Source organism: Limulus polyphemus, unplaced genomic scaffold, assembly GCF_000517525.1.
Source record: "Limulus polyphemus unplaced genomic scaffold, Limulus_polyphemus-2.1.2 Scaffold250, whole genome shotgun sequence".
Lineage (NCBI taxonomy): Eukaryota > Metazoa > Arthropoda > Merostomata > Xiphosura > Limulidae > Limulus > Limulus polyphemus.
The window spans coordinates 247,635-259,640 of NW_013665860.1; the positions used below are offsets into that span (position 1 = coordinate 247,635).

Sequence of the window (12,006 nt, forward strand, 5' to 3'; positions counted from 1 at the left end):
TATCCAAATCTGTATAAACTGTATTTGACATGTAACAAATGAAAGTTGAACTATCCAAATCTGTATAAACTGTATTTGACATGTAACAAATGAAAGTTGAACTATCCAAATCTGTATAAGCTGTATAGGGCAAGTAACAAATGGAAGTTTAACTGTTAAATTCTGTACAGGCTGTATTTGGCAAGTAACAAATGGAAGTTTAACTGTTAAATTCTGTACAGGCTGTATTTGGCAAGTAACAAATGGAAGTTTAACTGTTAAATTCTGCAGAAGCTGAATTTGGCAAGTATGGAAGATATTGTAAATGTCTTTAAACTATGCAACGTTAAGAAAAATAATAAAATTAACTGTGTTCTGTGTTTTAATAAATGTCCATTCAATTATTACCCTTGGATCAGAGGTAGATACAGAACAGAGATGAGCCATCAACATTGGAAGTAGCATTGTGACTAGATGAGAGTTCCCGATACCTGCCAAAACATCCTCCTCTGGAAGGAAAAGAAGTCAACTTAATCGATTAAATCAAAATGCCTTCTTAAAAGATAACAACTAGGTGCTAATTAAGCATTCTCTATGTCAAATAAACTAAAAAAAATTAGAAAGATATAGTTCAATTTTAAAATATAAATATTAAAAGGACATACACGTGAAAAATTTCAACTTTGGTTAGTCTCAGTTTGTAAGGTTTTACCTTTTAAATGCCTTCAAAATTATAGAGATTGTGGAGAATATGGCAGTATAAGTAAGGTCATAAAACCACAGGAGTACTGCTAATGTGATATATTAAAAAACAAGAACTTTGGAATTAACTTTTGATCTTAAATAAATAAAAAACTGTTCATTATGTGTATAATGATTGTCTAATAATTTTATAGGATATATAGATAATTATAAAAAGTAAGCAGTAAAAGAAGAACATCTTTGTCAACCACAATTTTTCTGTAAAAATTATTTCTCCAAAATAATGACATTCTATCTTTGTGCAAATTGAATCATAACATGTTGCTTTTAGGTAACAAAATAAGAATGAAGTTTAATCTAACATTAAACTGTGTTTTATAAACTGATTTTTTTAAACAAAAACACTGTGCATAAAAAGTTACACAAAGCTAAAAAACATTTGATATAAAGTATTAAACCAACAGCTCTGGAAATATAAGTAAAATGAAATAATGTTATTTCATTATAAAAAACAATATAATTAAAAACAATACCTTCTTCTGCTTGGGCTTCTAGCATAAGTTCTGCTGCCGCTTTCATGACAGCTTCACAAATACCTAAAACATTCTTTCGAGCTTGTAGTTCTGCTAGATCATACAGGCTTTGTTGGTTATCCGAGTCTTGAGGTGTGACTTAAAAATGTTAACAGGTTCTCTTTTATTTCTGTCTAAATTGTTGTAATTTCAGTTATTTCTCATTAGAATTTTGTTTAACGTCAATGAAAGATAATCATGAAATTTCTGTGTTTAGTTAATAAAGTCAAGCATTTTAAATAAATATGTTCATATAATTTATCTTACAATGCTCTTTAAGAACTACTTCTACAAAAAAAAAATTGTCATTTTAATTACTCATAATAACATAAGGTAGTCAATAAAAGTTTGTATATGATACAAAATTTTCTATATAGTGTAAGTATATCATCCAATATATGATAATATATATAATAATTTGGTATCCAATAAACCAAAGCACCTGAACCAAGGTTATTTTAAAACAACTATCTACTAGTATCAATAAATAAAAATTTAGAATGACATACTTATCCCATTATTAAATCTATATTCACAAAACATTAAACACAAGATTATACACGTTTTTATTTGTTTTTTATTATACAAGTTATAATCATTAAAAAAAAATTTACATAACCAGGTTTACAGTGGCTATCAGTTTTTTCAATATGATAAATGTTGGCCATTAAATTTGTTTTTACAAAGCAATCTATTAAAACATTTAAATAAAGTATGATTTAGTAACTAAACTGTTTGAGACTAACATTTTAAAAACGTGATTCTAGTTTATTAATTGAACCGACTCATAACTTACATATAATAGAGAATCTGAGGTATCTGACCTCTAGTGTGGTTTGTACCATTAAAACTTAAAGAGCAGTCTGTGAAAGAGAAGATGGTTCCATCTGGGCCCTTAATTTGTGTCAAACCACTGTCCCCATTGTTCGTCCTTGCTCCATGGTTTCGTAATCGTATAGCATACTTGACATTTTCCTGCATTTAAATTTGTGAAATTAAGTAAAAATGACACATCTAACTAGATTTCAATTCCATCAGAAATTGCCTCTAATGTAAGGGAATTGTTAAAATTGCATGTTTCAATCATTACGTGGTTAAATAACACTTACAGAAGCAGAAAATTAATATACCAAAAATAATTTGTTTTAGAATTTCATGAAAAATTACACAAGGGCTATCTGCATATAGCTATCCGTATCTTTTAATTGATATACTAGAGAGAAGGCAGCTAATAAACAACAACCACTGCCATCTCTTGGGTAACATTTGTCTGATCAAATAATGGAATTTGATTGTTACACTTATAGCACACCCATGGTCCTAAAGTACGGATTGCATATTTGCTGCAATAGGTCAGACACTATGAATCCTCACAATTCGGGCAGGTAACCACAAGGCCATACATAAACACCATATAAAAAAGAATATTAGTAAGTCTCTGGATTATAAATGCTCACAGATTTCTTAATTTTCAACAAGATATTTCACTAAATAAACATTCTGTTGAGCTCCACTACTACTTTTTCCACAAATATTGGGTAGGTGCCTGATGGAAACCCAGGACAATTAACTCATAAAATCAATCAAACCATATTTGGAAGTGATCTTAAAACTTAACCTGTAAAGACAAAAAAAATCAATAAAACACAAACAAATATACACTGTAATAAAAATTATATTAGTATTTGAAATTCCAAACAAGTTTTCACAGTCAGAGGTGAGAAAAACCTAGCCAACCACAAGTGTGATCACTAAGGAAAAAACATTTCGGAATTCCTTCTCACACTGATACTTGATAGTTCAAGGGTATCAAAGTGTGATTTTAAAGTAACAAAAATAATAACATATCTTTTATTATTCTTTAAGTAAAAATATTAAATGTCTTTAGTTTTAAACAGGCCTACAAATGAGAGGCAATATCGTTCTTATCATAACTACTGGAGGTACTTGAAGTTTTGAGCAATTAGAAAGTAAGATTTTAGACAGTATTAAAAGATACTTAGTGAAGAGAGAAAGTAAAGCCTCAAGAACTACCACAATAGTGTTGTAGTGTTTTCTTATACACTTACTAGTTATTAATTTGAAGAGGATTTTATAAGGATTTATTTTGCCATAAATTTAAAATAATTTTAATTACTAGAAACCATAACTTACTTTCTGCAATGCATAAAAGTTTTATTGTCCCACTAAGTTTAATATTAATTGTGAAATAGTTTAAATAAAGGCCCTTCACAACAAAGAATACCTAGAGTAAAATATCTTAATTTACCTTAATTGGAACAGGTTTTTCAAATTTCATTTCAGCTACATCTCTATAACAATCTTCAGGACCATACCGTCCACGAACAACTTCAAGTGTCTTCCAACGCTGAATGTGAGAAGGGTCACTATTGCTTGTACTCTGCTGTTTAAATTTACCAAATGAAGAAAATTATAAAGCAGAATGACAGAAAGTTTGTAATGTCTTTACTAACAGACCTAAAAACAAGTAGCTTTCTAGAACATTCAATATGAAAAATAGGGCTTAGAAGTTACCATAACATTTTACTTTTCAAACTCTCTTGTTTTCACAATTTTGCAATTAACCATCTCTATACTCTGTCCAGAATTTTAGATTTTAAGTTGTTTAGGCAAATTTTCTATATGTTTTCTTGGCTCCAATAATCATGTGTATTAATAAACAGGTTCTCCTTATTTGATGTTTTATATGCAACTGTTAAAAGAACAATACGATATATTTTTATTGTCCTAGTTTTTCCCTAGTATTTACATACTGACAAAATTTGTGAAGGAACTTCAAAAGACTATTTGTTTAGTGAAGTACTCTACTGAAATTTTAAATATTGTTAACATATATTTTAATAACAGATAATTAACTCTATTTTATATTTGGTTTTTTGACTTAGCTTTTTTTTTAACAACTCTTAAACCAATTCATGTCAAAGACAGTCCTATAAGACCTAACATATAACCCTAAAAGTACCTAAAACACAGTCAAAAATATTTTTTTTATAAGGATTCACTTATAGCAAGGCAGTCTTACTAAAACCTGAACAGTAGTTAATTGACTGGTTTTAATGTAACAAAATCAGTCACTACAGAACTTTGCTATAATACTGACAATCTAATTATACTATAATAATTATTCAAAAAATGTTCTGAACCGACATTTAAGTTTCTTTTGCAACATTTTAGAAATTCTTCAATCTTAGCCATATCACTTTTAAAAATAGTTTATTAAAATCCCATAGAACAGGCACTTAACACATGCTTCATTGCTTCAAAGGTCATTTTTAATGGCACTTTAATAATTCTAATGGCATTTGTATAATTGTATACTATACTGTAAGACAATAACCAGATGATTCAAATGAACTCATTTTTACCCTAAATGTACAACAAAATCAAACAAATATATCAGCTTTAATTACTAAAACTAATTCTTAATGTTTCTACACTTTTTATACCAAAAATAATACTCAAGAAATACTGCCTTAAATATTACACACTATATTATTAACAACATGAAGAGGAGTTTAACTTATTAGAAAACAAATTAAAATTATATCTGAGAAACAAAAATATCCAGAAATTTGGCAACAATATAAAACTGGAAGTTGTTTGTGAAGAGATGCTGGGGTTTGCTCATCTCAATAAAGGTCAAACAAACATTTTACAAAAGGCTTTCCCACAGTTGCTTTTGAATGACTATGATCAATGTTTTCACCTTGCACCTTAATCAGGAGTACAGAATCTCTGTAATGTTCTTGCTGAAGGCATACAGCGAAATATTGAGCAAATAAAACAGCTTGTAAGATTCTCTGCAGTTAACCGTTTTTTTTTTAATTTGTAATTATATTTACTATGCTCCAGTCAGCATTATGTAAGTCAAAAAATGTAAAGACAAAAATAATAATTTATCTATGAACACAAGAACACTGCAGGCAGTCCACATAAAAGATCCAAACATATAAAAAGTCACCTAGAAATACTAATGATTTTGTCTTCTTCCTGCTTAGGTTTAGAAGAACATTATTTCTATTATTATAAAATTTTGAGTTGATAAGTCTCTTTAGCTAATCAAAAAATATTGTTTCATGAAATCTCTAAGAAAATATCTACTGCACTTGTATGACAGACCAATAAGGAAAGTACTAAAGAATAAATTAATCAACAAACATTTCAACTTACATCATCCAATAACTCAAGCTCATAATTCCATTCACTTCCTACACCACCATAAACTGTCACTCCAGCAATACTGATGCCTGGTCTGTCTACACTGAAGGATATTGCATCAGGAGATCCATTTCCAGTATTCCATGTTCGATTCTGGCTAACCCTAGTAAATCTTGAAGGTGTTGTATGAAGTATTTGTCCAGCCATTCCATGCCAGTCTAACTGTAGGAATTTTACAAGCAGAATGTCTTCAAGATCAGTATTACCTCAAAATATTACTGAAAAAATAATTCCGTACATTATTACTCTTTATCCTGTCTAATGTATTTGAAAAACTGGATTTGTCACTCTTGTTTTACTCACTTGCAGTCTTAAACATATTTATGATAGTACTGTCATAAACTGATTAATTTAAATAATTCCTTGAAACTGATGGATCCATATGGATTTCCAATGGTAATACTAAGGTTTTATACCATTATTGAGTTTATTTAAAAATATTTTTCTGAACTGTTAATTTAGGTACCAAACTGCTTATGGGTCCATGACTCTGATTACATGGTCTCTTTATAACAAATGACTCCCAAAAAATGCAAACAAAAATACTATCAGTATTGTGATTAAATCCACTAATTACTGATGGGAATTCCAATGTATCTTACATATAGAAAATGAGTGATTTCACCCAGTGTTTCTGTCAGTTCTTTACCCTAAATGTTTTGACAAAAACAAAATTATTCACTCAATCTAATGCAATATGTGAACTCATTGGTAATAAATGATATAAAAATACACTGGTAATCTAAGAGTTGGACAATGGAAAAAGTTTTTTCATAAAAAGTGTAAGACTGGTAAATTTGTTTTTTTTTAGATTAAATATCAATACATACATGATGCTGACATATCAAAATATACAGTTGTTTTACACCTAGTACTTGTTATTTGAGCAAAACTTGAATAAAAGTTTGTTTGTTGTTAAGCTCAATGGACTATCTGTGCTCTGACCCTTGTCGATATCAAACCTGATTTTTAAGGTTATAAGCCCTCATACTTACCATCGAGTCACCAGGGGAGGGGGCAAAAGTCAAAGTACATTGAAGAATAACGAAAATAGCCGTAATTACAACAAAAAAGTTCTTTATATTATAAATAACTGATCAAGACCCAGTTGAGTGTGTAAAATGAATATGTAATAGAATTGCTTTTCTTTAATTTGACAATTAAAGCCACATGTTCATAATAAACAGCCAGTAAAACTTCGAATTAACAACTTTATTTATTAACCCTATATCCACAGGTGGGCTCATTGGATCAATGATATGTTGAAAAAATAGTGTATACTATAATTCTGAATTTATTATGTGTATCTTCAAAAAATTTGGCAAGCTTTTAATAAATGTGAAAAGTCTGTTAGAATTTTTAATAACACTAGATATATATATTCTGGCTTGCAAAAATCTATAATATAACTGTAATTAGTAGTACACTCAAAAGATCATATATGTGTTAAAAAAAAGAATTTAAAATAGGCAAATCAGAGCAAAGACATCTAACGATACAGAGAAGTGAGAACTTAGAATTTCTTTAAACATTTGCATTTGAAATTAAGAAAAACTTAGATAATAGAAAACTTTTAATTATACACTACATACTGGCATACATTGATTTTAAAGTTGTGTAATTAATTTTTGAATGTAACCCTGTAAAAAAATTGTGACATGCACTTTGATTCTACCATATGCATAGGTTTAATGAAATAATTAATTGTTCAGCATGAATATAAATTCTTACAATACAAAAAATCAGATTGTATCAAGAATAGGCAGCTGAAGTACTTGCCCCATCAATAATTTGGTTGCTAAGTTTTATTCTAAAGCTTTTTTTGAACGATTTTGTTACTGAATGACATTATTCCCTATCAATATTACCTGACAGTCAAGTATTACCACTGTGTAGATAAGTTTTAAGTCAAGTATTACCACTGTGTAGATAAGTTTTATGTCAAGTATTACCACTGTGTAGACAAGTTTTAAGTCAATTATTACCACTGTGCAGATAAGTTTTAAGTCAAGTATTACCACTGTGTAGATAAGTTTTAAGTCAAGTATTACCACTGTGTAGATAAGTTTTAAGTCAAGTATTACCACTGTGTAGATAAGTTTTAAGTTATAAGTACATAACAAAAATTGTTTCCTTACTTTGATGGATTTCCACTGGTTGTCAAAAATGCACCACTAGATGCTTGTAATTTTGTATCATACTGTACTTTACTTTTTTTGCCTTTTAAACTCCCACTTATATAACAAGTGATAAAAGATAGCAAGCATGTGTGGCAAAACATTTATTTTGGAAATGTAATACTCTTGTAAATTAATTTCACTTCTATTAATATTAATGAATAACTGTATTCAATTTTTAAAAAAATATACATTTTAAACTGATTACTTTGTGTTATATAAGCATAACTAAGTTATTGTAAAACACATCATTTAATGCACACGCTTAAAAAAAAGTGGTAAGAGACAAAGTTATTATTTTTTTTACTTTGGTGACATTTTATTATGGTTCCTTGCACTCCTGTGCATATGTTGATGCAACAACTGTTCCTAAACTATCTTGCACTTAAAACACTACGTGTTTTTACTTTACTCAAACACATTACTGACTTACATGACTTGGACAATTTGAGTTTAATTTCGTTTTTGTTTCCGAGTGTCTTCCTTGATAAACCAATTAACACTTTTATATTCACATGTAACCTAGTACCTTTAGCAATTTTTTCTTTAATTAACTGCTATATGAACATACACACATCTATGACAAGTGTAATTCATTTTGAAGGAATCACTAAAATAATAAACAAAACTAAAGCTGCAGTCTTTTGTAACTAATACCTTTCTTATATTGGTTTTGCAATATCTCTGCATACTCTCTAGTTGGTATGAAGTTCAAGAGAATGTGTATGTGTATATATATATATATATATATATATATATATATAAGATAGTGTGTGTGTGTGTGTAGTGTAGTATATATATATATATATATATATATAAGAGAATGTGTGTGTATGTATATATATATATATATATAACAGACAGTTTGGTCTCCTAAAGTTTGATGTTCAGAATCATGTAACAGACAATATAGAAACTTACAGAATTATATTCATTACAATCAGAAAAGTTTAATATTTTGAAGCAACAAATTTATAGTTTTGTATACTGTGTAGCAAATCACAAGCTTACCACAGCCCCTGTTGTTTGGGAGGCTAGCTCAGCAACAATGGCACTTAAAAGAGCACAAGTGTTTGACACCAGTTTTGGAGAATGATGAATAGGATCCTAAAAATAAATAATAATCCCATTGTTGAAGGTTGTAAAATATTATCAACATTAAAGAACAAAACATAATTACAAGTATCAATATAGCTATAGTATTTAAATAGATGTTTTAATATATATTTGTATACCAATGATATTTTGATATTCAACCTTAAAACAAATTTTGATATTATGTTTCAACTTCAATTTTAATATCAAAAAATTAAATTTACAATGACAGACTATGTCTACATTTCAAAAAATATTTTACATGTATTTATTTAAAAAACTTGAGGTCTTTATAACATTTACTACTTATTACAAATTCATAATACCTACTTGTCTTAATAATGTTCGAATGGGTTCAACAACAATGGATAAAAGTCGATCTAAAATATCCTTAAATGTGCATGGCCCCGAGTGACAACCTTCTTTCTGTGATGAAAAAAGCACACATAAATCTTACCTTTACTGAAAATTACTCAAAGCATTTTAGGCTAAGAAAGAGGATAAAGACTTATATTTTTATTTATAACTAAGGAAAACCAAAATTTGTATTGAATTATCTTTGTGGCTGTAGTCATAAAATATAAAAACACTTCAATGATTTAACACAAACTTAAAAACATTAATAATATATTTCATAACAAGATTAGATAAGATGTAGTTACTAAAGCTATCCAATTTTCTCTTTATGCCTCATCACAGATATAATCGAGAAACCTGCCACTTTTTTATTAATTTTTCCTTGGCAAAAGTAGCCACAAGAGTTAAGTTTGTTTGTGTATGGCAAAGTTACTAAGATTATATGCTGTCGACCCGAGGGAAGGAAACTGATTGGCAGCTCCCACTCCCAACTTGTAGGCTACTCTTTTACCAATGAACAGTTGGATTGACCATCACATTATAACATCCCCACAGCCAAAAGTGTGAGCATATTTAGCAACTGGTTCACAAGAGTTAATTAGTGTTTTCTCTAATAGACTGGCTTTATTAAATTGAAAATTTAACTGTAGTGGTTCATGACTTATTTACAAAAAAAGATGAATAACTGTAGTATACACAACATATGATACTTATACCAAAAAAACAGAACAACAAAACTAGTTTGAACAAACAATTAACTACAGAGAAATATGCACTAACATTTGTAAGTAATTGATACCCGAGAGTAATAATTAAAATATGACAATTTTTACTGCAGAAAGTATATATATCCACGTAAATTAGAAATTATTTTTTTCAAATCTCCAATTGTCTAAAAACAATATTCAGTTATCTGGTAATCTCAATTATCCAACTTTGTTTTGTTGAGTTAAAACTTTTATTAAAACACAGAAAAAAAGATGAATAAACAGTAGCTTCACTGGACAATGAAACATCATATAAAATACTACTTACTTCTGTTCTACTTGTCATACATTCAACCAGCACTGGAAATCTCTTTCCATCACCAGAGTCTACTACTATTTCTAGATCTGAGCCAGACAGCAAATCTCGAGTTGGCATTTCTGGATTTTCTTCAGATGGACTTTGAACTGTATGATCTATAACACTGTTGTGATCCAGTGTGATGGGTAAAGTTGAAGTTAGACGAACTGATGGACTACACAGAGAAGCAAGAACTGCTGCAAGGAGATGGTCTTTTTCTGGACTTTCTCCTTCCCAAGGCTATAAGTAATATTTTTTAATAGTTTAAACACAGTCAGAGCATTCTGAAATAATCTAAGAATTACCAAATATCACATGAAATATAAACTATAATAAAGTAGGGCTTTTGGTAAAAGGAAATGTAAAAATAGAAACACTTACAACATTAACTGTCAAAAGGAGGTCACAAAGTCCTCTCCACTTCAAACTGGGACTTGGGTAAAAAGCATGGTAGCAAGAGAGAAAAGTTAAATGGCATTCTTCCAGTATTGTGTGAACCATTCGTGCAAGAAGAGAGAGAGATGAGGAAGGCATTGGGTAGCCTGGCACAGTGCGATGAGATTGAAGAGTTCCAAATGGAATAGGATCAGACAGGATGTGTCTCAACAAGGCTCTGGTGTCACCTACACATTCTGCTAGTTTTGGAGACTCCACAGGAGTTTTAGAAGTTGCTGGTATAAATCATACATTTAATTAGTACAGCTTTTGCAATTAATAATGTTTAAAAAACATTATCTATTCAATACTGGGTAGACCTCTAATAAAAGTAAACACATTTTATGTCTAACCAAAAATCAACTTATAGTTTCAAAAATTCATAAGAAAAAAATTGTTTTAATCTTCAGTTTATGTAAAGACAAAAAAATTTAGTATTTTAGTTTATGTTAATTATTTCTTTGTCATATACATTTCTGCAAGTTTTATTTTTTCTACAGCAGAAATTTCAATTAGTAGGAAAATAATTTCAGTCATAAAGAGGAAATTCTCAGATTGCTTGAAACAACTCTTGGATAACCATAAAATGCATATGAACTTATAAAATACACTTTTTTTATTAAGATTTAAATATTTTTAATCAAGACTCAGATATTATGTTTATTGCTTTTGATATTTCAGGGAACTTCTTTCTTCATGCAGTTATAATTTTTTATTATTAGTATTTTAGTATTATTGATAAGCAGAGATAAACAACATACACAAGCAAAATTTGGAATAAACATGAGCAAATACAAAAGTAAATGAGAAAGAATAACTGGAAAAAGGACTATAAGAGATTTATCTAGCTTCAGGTGATTACAGCTAATCACAAGGTTAAAAAGTTTTTCCTGACAAGGAAGGTCTTAGATATTCTATCAACAGCTTAAAAAAGTAGCATTGGTAAATGACCAATAGAAGGGTGTGTAATGTAATTTTAAAACATAAAATCCAACTCACTTAAAGAGACACTTCACTCTTTGACTATGGTGCCTAGTGCATTGCACCCAGTACGTAATCAACAAAGTAGCCATGAGAGTAGTCATACTATAACTTTTGATAATGTAACCATATCTTCATGACATTTCCCAGATTATCAGTAAACATTACAATATCAGGTTTTTTAATTAAAGATTTGCTTGTGAATTTTTCTTTGGAAATGTTAACTATCCAACATGCAAAGTAATTTTGATTTTAAGATTAAAAATACTTTCATTCATCTGTATAATCTCTATCAACATCCTAAATAACTATCATACGTTTTTTTAGGAAAACTTTATATTTTATCTGTTATTTTTTTACCTTAACTCTATATAGGGTTGGTTGATTTAACTGACCTCGTAACC

At 29.1% G+C, this 12,006-nt stretch overlaps 1 protein-coding gene across 1 annotated transcript in view; it reads right to left on the reverse strand.

The window, feature by feature from the left end:
* The window catches only part of LOC106478794 (E3 ubiquitin-protein ligase MYCBP2-like), a 142,057-nt gene that overhangs the window by 73,943 nt on the left and 56,108 nt on the right, over positions 1 to 12,006 (reverse strand). The window contains 9 exon segments of the mRNA XM_022382459.1: positions 388 to 488; positions 1,215 to 1,352; positions 2,051 to 2,228; positions 3,523 to 3,657; positions 5,445 to 5,654; positions 8,681 to 8,776; positions 9,095 to 9,190; positions 10,157 to 10,426; positions 10,568 to 10,857. Coding sequence (XP_022238167.1) covers positions 388 to 488; positions 1,215 to 1,352; positions 2,051 to 2,228; positions 3,523 to 3,657; positions 5,445 to 5,654; positions 8,681 to 8,776; positions 9,095 to 9,190; positions 10,157 to 10,426; positions 10,568 to 10,857 — 1,514 coding nt within the window.